The 9221-nt window shown below is 44.4% G+C and overlaps 1 protein-coding gene across 1 annotated transcript; it reads right to left on the reverse strand.

Annotated features, from left to right (window-relative positions):
• Nucleotides 1-2294: 2294 nt before the first annotated feature.
• LOC135904573 (putative nuclease HARBI1) lies at nucleotides 2295-5607 on the reverse strand. Its single transcript, XM_065435428.2, has 6 exons — nucleotides 5445-5607; nucleotides 5205-5368; nucleotides 4709-4838; nucleotides 4373-4516; nucleotides 3823-4130; nucleotides 2295-3044 (listed from the first exon to the last, which is right to left on the reverse strand). Exons 5-6 carry the CDS (start codon nucleotides 4107-4109, stop codon nucleotides 2675-2677), a joined length of 657 nt encoding a protein of 218 aa, XP_065291500.1. The 5' UTR covers nucleotides 4110-4130; nucleotides 4373-4516; nucleotides 4709-4838; nucleotides 5205-5368; nucleotides 5445-5607; the 3' UTR covers nucleotides 2295-2674.
• Between the last annotated feature and the right edge of the window lie 3614 nt (nucleotides 5608-9221).

Consider the following 9221-nt stretch of genomic DNA (forward strand, 5'->3'; position numbering starts at 1 on the left):
GAGCCTTGTCGTGAAAAGCGCCTTTGACAGCCTGTCCCACGTGGTCATTGAGGCCTCCTCAGATATCCTCGGGCTTTAGATAGCCTCAGCCGCTTTGTCTCTGCCTTCCTCGCGGGAAAAACGTTCCGAGTACGAGTGGACCAGCCTCTCGAGTCATCGCCACCAAAGTGCCGCAGGGATCGGTGTGGTGCCCGTTCCTGTTCAACACAGCCTATTTTTGACGCGTGCCCAGCAGGATCCATCACGAAATCACGCCGCCGCGTGCTGCTGCTCGGAGTAGAAAAAAACGCGTCGCGCGCGCGCGTCCACCAATCAGAGTTCAGGTAAGTCACGTGGCATTTGGTCACATGACATTCTGGTTCTTTTTTTGCCACCAGATGGCCCTGGCCTCTGCGCATCTCGACGGAACCTCCATGGAGCATTTTTTTTTTCTCCGCAGAACTGGCGCGTGCGTTAAACAAAAACACGTGCTTTCGTGATTTCGTTCGCGCATCGTGACATGGGCAAGGCAACTATGGAGAAGGCAACCTTCAACGAGGCCCTCATAACCGAAGTTGAGAAGCGTCGCGTCCTGTGGGACGTACGCGACAGGAACTACAAGAATGTTATGAAACGAGACCAGGCTTGGCGAGCAATAGCAGATGTCCTCAGCGTAGACGGTATGTACTAAATCTGTGCACACGTGGTGTGGGTGCCCTGCTTGTTCTATGTACATTCGCCTCGACAAGCGTGTGAACTTGGCATGTTTACCCGCCGTTTGCGTACTTATCTCGCAGGCACAGAGCGTGCCGCCGCGCTTTATTTGTTTATTTGCGAGAGAAAAAGGTTGATCACAAGCTGTGTTGTTTCTTGACATCTGATTGACATGAATATGCCTGTAAGAAAATACTAGCAGAAGGAAGCTAGCGTGGACTGACGCAGGCTTCTCGATATTTTTTCTTTCCTGCAGAAAATAAATTTATGCATCACCTTCCTGCGAGCGCATATATGTTGCTCACACTAACACTTTGTTACTGCTTTACAGTGACGCAAATAATGAAGCGGTGGAAATCCCTACGCGACACTTTCATGAAAAAACGCAAAGTGACAACGAAAAGTGGCGCCGGCGCGGACAGTGTTTTCAGTGTGCGGTGGCCCCATTACAACCAACTACTGTTTCTCCTTGACACAATGGAATATCCTGAGTGAGTATTTCTTTCGAATTTCTAGAGCATCTATTTTATGATAACTTATTGTTCCACAGTAGGATCTGCTAAACATAATAATTTTCTAGAGATTTACCTTCCCTTCAACCTCAGCATTTAACACATTCTTTTCATCTGTTTTCACCCGGGAAGACCACTTTGACGTTCCATATGTACCCGATCTTGACTTCCCATATATGAAACCGATCGAAATACCTACCGAGGGCATAATACTTCTAATTAATAACCTTAAGTTATCCACTTCAGCCGGCATTGACAATATGAACTCTAAAATTCTTAAAAACACTTTCCGCTCCTGCTAACATTTTATACCGCCTTTTCAGACAATCTTTGGTTGTAGTTTTTCTTCTTACTGTCATCATTGTGATTGGTACACTCTATAGTTATTGTTTGCAGTTTTGCCATATGTATAATGTCAGCCAATATATTTTTTTGTGTTGTCCTCTTTCCTGCCCAACCTTATATTGCCGTCATATCACTTTATTATCAATTCATCCATTTATTTGAGCTAAATTGCAAATTTTAGCCGTATGTACTCCGTCGACTTACTTTGCACTTTTATTAACCCCTTACCTAATGTCCTGTCAAGGTGCCTATAAAGTATTTTCAATAAATAAATCGGGCACATTACTCAGTCATATGTGCATAAGGTATACTTTTCAAATCTGCTGTGTATATTTAAATTAATCCTACTTATAATAGTGTCGAAGTGTTGGGAATAGCTTGCATGTTTGATTTATCTGCATGTTTGATTTTATTCATAATCAGCTTATGACAAGTTGCAAAATTTTCAGGCCACAAGTCATGGTAGCTTTACACAAATGTTGAAATATAGCGTGAATTTGCAATGTGTATTATCCATGCAGGACAAGCGGGAACCTCGTGGATATTCAAGACATTGACTCATTCGACGAAACAAGCACCGCATATCTTCAGACTGAAAGAACTAGCATCATAGGCATTGAAGCCAATCTAGTTGCTAGCAACTTTCCTACCACCCCTGGGCAAGAAGATGGGAGTGGATGCTCCAGCCCCACGTCAGCGCCATCACCAGCCAGCAGCGCATCATCTGGTCCACAGAAAAGGAAACGGGGCCATGACAAGGTCTTTGAAAAAGAAATAGGAATCCTGGGAGAATTGGCTTCTAAACGAGCCGACGCTTCTGAACTATTCGGGCTTTTTATAGGGGACAAGCACAGACGAGTACCCCAACATCAGCGAGGACAATTTGAGTTGGAACTACTGCAAGTTGCTGCTCGTTATGTGCACAATCAGTACAGCTGTCAGTGAAGAACGGGAAGTTGTCAGTCTGTTTTGAAAAAGGAAGTTCGGCAAACAGTGAAAAATAAATTACTTAAAGAAACATTTATTACAATACAATTTTGCTTCTGATTCCTGACATCTTTTTCCAGACGAATAGTTACACAATATTGAGTCACTATTCTTGCCCTTCTTCATCAGCGGGTACATCAATTTCCAGTTTTCCACTGCCAGGCAACTTTTCCTTCATTCGCAAAGTACGCTGCATACTGCTTGCGAACCTGCAATGCCGAGTGAGCACACTGCCGCGCATGCGTTGGCTGCAGGCCAAATGTTGCCGAATCTGTGTCGGCTGTTGCTCTCCACGCACCGTCAATCATATTGCCATATAAATCTTCATGGTAGGCAAATCCAACTGGGCTATATGAAGAGCGACCGTTGGACTCCATGCACAAAAAATTGTGCAACAAACACGCTGCCTTCACAGCCCGTTTGGCGTTTTCAGGACTCAGGTTGATGGGGCCACGAAAGATTCTGAACCGTGCCCACAGAATGCCAAAGGCATTCTCTACACATCTCCTGCAAAAATAAAGGAAAATGCATTGACAGCAAGGCGATTCGTAGAAACGACAAAATTCGGCTTTTATGTGCAAATAATTTTAGTTGTGCTAAGTATACAACAAAGTAAATAAATTTGAAGTTGCACAGCAGGGGAAAAAACGAGCTCAGAATCAGAGTAGAAGTTTGTGGCGGCAATAACAAAGCAGGAAACAGTGTCTTTAACTGTTAATGAGAAACAAAGAAGAATCGCAGGTAATTCGATGTACCAAGTACTCAGGGGTGTAGCATAATGTTGAAACCAGAACTTTTTTTCTGTCTCAGCTTTTGCAGTAATACTTCCCTTCTCAAGTTGCCGCTTAGCTTAAAAGCACTTCTTGTTGGGCTAGTTGGTAGCTGTTCATTATAAAATATGAAGACGCCAAATAAACGCCCTGTCCCGTTCTCTTCTCTTGTGTGTGTCTGTTTATTTGGCGTCTTCATATTTTATAATCCCGCTTAGCTATTCTGTGTTCTCATGCTGAACAAAAGGAGAAACGCACAAGAAGAGAGCAGGCAACACAAACATTCCATCTGTGTGATCTATTTTCGTGTAGAAGCTTTATACCCACTGCTCCCCTTTTATTTAGTGTGGATGAATACACAACTAGCCCATTTATCTAATCTACCAAAGTTTTAATTTTCTTACAATCATACCAAGGAACTTGCTTTGCATGAGAGCATAATTATGGTGTCAAAATAAACACTAGTTGAAAATGATGTACTTTTCCTTTCAAGAGGATATGGAAAATACACACACCGTGCACGGCTCAGACGGTAATTGAATATTCGCTCAGCAGGGTCTTCCCTATATCCAAGGAATGGTCTCATGAAGTCTTCTCGCAGCTGAAAAGCCTCGTCCCCTATAAAGGCAAACGGGAGTGTTTTGTGGGAGCCAGGCAGCTGTGAAAGCGAAGGCAGCTGCAGCAAACCAGCATGCAGTTGTCGGCCAATTGGAGAGCGTTTGAAGACGCCTCCATCACTTATGCGGCCAGGAGCCCCAACGTCGACTAGAGGAAATAGATATCCGCTGTCTGCTACAGCCATAACCACGATTGAAAATGTGCCCTGCAACAAATAAGCACAAAAAGGCACTTTTGATCAATAGACATGGCCACAGGTAAAAGTAAAAAACAAATTGGATAGGAAGCAGCATTGATACGCAGAAAATTTCAAGGCCTAAAAACAGTTCATGTTCAAGTAAGTAAATCTGTCAGTGGTTAAGTGCGTGCAATCATACACCTATATGTACAAGGTTGAACACCCCAAAATGAAAACATTCGAATATTCATTACTTATGTGTCGTTTACCTTATAATTGTAGTATAGGCTGCCAGAGTTTGCTGGTGCCACAATTTGAACGTGCTTGCCATCCACTGATCCGAGGCAGTTCAGAAACTGCCACCGCTTCCAGAAGCCATCAGCAATGTTCCGCTACATTTTCTCATTTGGAGGCTGCAAGGATACAAGCCACAGCAGTGATGCCCATTACATGAAATAGTTAATACACAATTCTGACAAAAGTAAAAGCCACCACTGGCTTTAAGTGAGTCTAGATAGCATCACAGAATCTTAGAAAAATAGCCCGGGTCTTGCAAGAGGTGGACTTTCATTGCACAAATCATGTATTCATTCTAAATGACGCACCTTCATATACTGAGGAGCGAGATCATCCCACAGCACTTGGAGAGTCAAGTGGATCGCTTCTCATGCAGTCTCCAGCCCGACACGGAAGTCCTTGGCGATGTCAACAATGGCATTACCTGAACATAGATACCTGACGCGTGCCAAGCATTGTATGTAGAAAGTATAAACATACGTCCATTCTTCCACAGACGTCTTTTCAGAACAACAATAACACCCAAAACCATGCAGCACATGCTTTATAGGTAATTTAAGCATTATTTTAAATGCAATTCTTGAGCCGTACTTTTAATCAGGTTCAGTATCAGCAGGACGGTGTTAATTCATTTTTAAAAACGAAAAACCATCAATCGATATCACACCACCAAGGTGTTGCGCATATCTGAGTTATATCTGCATATTACATACATCTGCATTTGGCTGGACAACTTGCCTGTGAGAAATGTGTGAGTGTCAAATAATCAAGCACACATACAAAGTGAACAGTACAGTTAGTTACCTTAATGTCATAGCCAGACGTTCGCCAGATGAGATGGGCTCCTGAACGACATGCATCTTTGTGAGCCTTTCCCGCACACGGCCATGAATTATATCAAAGAGTTCGGGGGTCATTCGATAATATTTGAAGAAGAGCTCCGGATCCTGTTCGCTCATAACCTGAAACTGCATATAACAAAGACATAAGCTTCAGGGCCTCATTTCTTATCGCTAATGCTGGCAAGACAATTTGAAATATTACCAGTGTATGGTACTCGCTCTCTTGCTTTCTTCTCAACCATGAAGGCCGCACCCACATAGACCTCCTGACCCGCATTTGTTCTTGCTTCAGTATCAGCATCCCCCTTATTAGCAGCAATCGTCTCTTCTGTTCGGTAGTAAGCGGCCGACACTCCATTTTCCAGGCGAAGTTGTAAACAAGCGGCGGCCTCTCAGCATGCGGAAGGTACATAGTCGCAGTTTCGCACACAACCTTGCTGCGTGAAATTATGCTACGTAAATACACTTCAAAAAAAGATGTCGCTGACTAATTACCCGAGAACTGTTTTTCACGTAATATTCTGCAAGTTTAAGGGCATATAATATATGCAGTGAAAAAGACAATTCATGTTGTTGGGAGCTAGGTTGTCTGGCAACCCGGAAAACGCGGCGCGAAAGCGCCGCTCCTTCTTTTCGTACGGGTGCTCGCGCGTCGACGGCAACGCGGGCGTTTGCCGCCCGTCACGTTTTTCGCTCGTGAAAAACGCGCCATGCGGTTCCGGCTGAGGAAGCTTTAGCTCGGGCACAACTCCGACGCGGCCTATTCAAATACATGTAAAACGCGAAAACGTTTTTATGAGATAACTCCCGGACCGATTTTGATCAAGTTTGTTGCATTTGAAAGAGAAAGTTAAATTCTAGTGACTATTGGAAGCGGAATTTCGATTTAGGGCTTGAATTTTCTTAAAACAATTTTCAAATATTTGACCGTGTGAAAAAAAAATAGTAGCACGAAGTTTACAAATTCATAGCTCTGCATCAAAAACTGATATCGCGGTTCTGTAAACGACATCCATTAGACCATTCAAAGCGGACAAATTGAATAGGTCATTTTACATCTTACGTGAACTTGTTACGTCGGTTACAACGGTTTTGCAAAAGTTGTATTTCCCTATGACTATTATATTTATGTGTAACATATCAATCTTGTCCGCTTTAGATGTACTATGAGATGCAATTTACAGAATTGTATTATCATGTTTAGTGGTTGAGTTACGCAGTTGTAAACTTTATAGTCTCGTTTTTTTGAAAATGTTCGATTTTCGCCAATTTTTCACAAACAATTGACAACCTAACTCAAAAATTCGAAACAAACAGTCACTAGATCTTAAGTTTGTCTTTTAAATGCAACAAACTCGTCAAATTTGGTGCAGTGGTTGCCGGGAAAAATGAATTCTCCTTTTACATGTACTTAGATAGGAGCACTCGAGTTAAAGCTTCCTCTTAACGCTATGGCGTTAAAGTAACGTATACTACATAGTAATTTCTGTAGAATCATCTGATGCACTTCGCAAGCTAATTTGGCGAGACGGAAGCACATCTAATTTCTAATTCCTTCCCGATTTCTTCAAGTAATCGATTCATTTCATCACTACTTAACACTATAGAGCCACTAATATTCGTACGCGGAATAACTTTCCTACTGTGGAGAAAACTGAACAACGAACGCTTTTATTTATTGAGAGATAGGAAATGAAAATGCTTGCAGCCGTATGCGTCATTGGCCTTTGAATCTGTATATATGTTCAAAGACGGCTCGAGAAAATTTATAATGCCTAGAAATTTTGGGAATGGTTATGTAATAATTTTTCCAAGTGGCTTTTCTCTTTGTGTAATCACGAACGCTTTTATCACTCTACCAAGGGCTGGACGATATTTTCTTTATTCAACCGAATCTTGAATTCAGACTTCTCGCGAGAATTTTGCAAAGTGGAACACATCTTCAATGAAACTATTTAATAACAACTAATAAAACTACGTGTGTGCCACTGTGAATGTACCGCCGTACAATGACAAAAAAACCTTAAATTTCTCCGATGCTGAGCGGAATTGAACCCACGTCACAAAGATTCCTCAAGGACAGCAACCCGATGCATGCGCAGGCAGCACCGCAAGTGCACTGGGTATGTGCCGTTCTTCAATGAACTTCGAACAATTTTGAGCGTTTGTAGGCACCGGTGTGCGATGTTTCTCGTCTCGGAGGCCAAGCGCAGACTTCGCGGCAGTGTCACTAGATGGCACAGCGTGTCGAGAAAGAAGCGCGAGAAAGGAGTACTGCAATTTCTGAGCGTTCACATGCATTTAGGAGGCCACGCGAAGGCTTCGCGGCGGCGGCGCTAGATGGCGCTGAGTGTTCTTAGGGAAGCGCGAAAGAGGAGTATCGCTGCAGTACACACCTCATACATAACTCGTTTCGACAGTGGCAGCACGTTGTGTCGGTATAATGCTTCAGTGCTAACGCATTACCATGGACGGTCATAGTGAGATGGATTCCGCCGATTTTTTGCGTATTAGAATTTCACAATTTTGTTCCCAATTGTGTGTTCAGAGCATTCTTATGTTGCCCATCCTTGTGTGTGAAATATTGCAGTGGGCTGCCGTGATGGCGTAGTGGCTTCGCGTTACACCCGCAGTGGTGGCTTAGCGGCTATGGGGTTGCGCGGCTAAGCACAACATCGCGGGATCCAATCCCCACCACGTCGGCCGTATACCAATGAGAGCGAAATGCTACAAAAAGTCCCGTGTGCCGTGCTTGGGTGCACGTTAAAAAACTCCAGGTGGTCAAAATTAATCCGGAGTCATATGGCGTGCCACATAATCATGTCGTAGTTTTGGCACGTAAAACTCCACAATTTAATTAATATTACCCTCATGCTATATTGTTTGTTCAGAGAGACACTATCCAACTGCAGACCGCTGCTTTATTATAAAGCCAGCAGCATTCTTGTAAAGAAATAAATAAATAAATGAATAAATATAGACAATTACAGTGAAATTACTCGTGGAACGTGTTGCCGCGTTTGTAGTGTGGCGCAGATGATACGAGGATATGCCGACGTGTAAAGGAAACATAGCGAACAAGAAGAACAAGTGACTAGCACGCGGTGCTAGTGCTAGCCCATGCGAAGTGCTTACGCACTTCGCATGGGCTCCTGCATTTTTCGGCAATTTTCCGGATAACTGCTTTTATTCATCGAAAACTGTGGCATCGATGGAATCGGCACGGAAGTGGTACCGGAGGATATGAAGTTTATGAGCAGTACGTGGAATTACCGTGATTTTCTGCCGTTTGAAGTTTTCGCGCAACGCTAACGGAGCTAACCCTACAAGACTAACCGACCACAAAACTCGCCTGACCCGTGACCCGCGAAGCGTGTCCGGTGGCTCGTGAGCGCTCGTGAGCCGCCGCTTGCTCTCTTCGCGAGCGACTAGACGCTGCCGCTGAGTACCAGTGACTGACGCATCCGACGCAGCAAGAACTGCACGAGAACTGAACCAGGAAAACAACAGCATTGAAATAAAGGTGGAAGACGATACAAGAGCAGCTACAACTGGAAGTGGAGAGGACTTATGACGAGAGTAACGGAAAGGCGATAAACATCCAGGAAAAATGGCACAGATGGGAGAGGAGAGGCAAGAAGACTAATGCCCCAACCACTGGCACGCGCTGGAAAGCTTCGGCGCGCGCCGAAGGGTCAAATGCGTCAAAGCGTCGGTCGGAAACGCGCTGAAGCGGAACGTCGCGCAGCGATTATGTCTGCAGCCGGTGCTTGAAGTTTGCCGACGCGCGGCGAAGCTGCGCCGGCGTGCACCAATCAGAGGCTGCGACGAGTCGCAGGTGTCAACCAATCGGAGGCTGCGGAGACTCCGGCTACTAGGCCTTACATGGCCGCCCGTACCTGCCTAAAGCCCCTCAATCTCCCAAAGTAGCGCCATTCACTTCCCTCCTCCCCCGCTCGGCGCGGCCTCGACGGTGGCG

The sequence above is a fragment of the Dermacentor albipictus genome, chromosome 2 (genome assembly GCF_038994185.2).
Source record: "Dermacentor albipictus isolate Rhodes 1998 colony chromosome 2, USDA_Dalb.pri_finalv2, whole genome shotgun sequence".
In the NCBI taxonomy this organism is placed as follows: Eukaryota; Metazoa; Arthropoda; class Arachnida; order Ixodida; family Ixodidae; genus Dermacentor; species Dermacentor albipictus.

Excerpts from the sequence above, each read along its gene's own strand:
- LOC135904573 (XM_065435428.2), bottom strand. The coding sequence starts at position 4,109 with ATGGCTGTAGCAGACAGCGGATATCTATTTCCTCTAGTCGACGTTGGG. Across the intron at positions 3,045-3,822 it reads TACCGTCTGAGCCGTGCACG|GAGATGTGTAGAGAATGCCT; the intron begins GTGTGTGTATTT and ends TTATTTTTGCAG.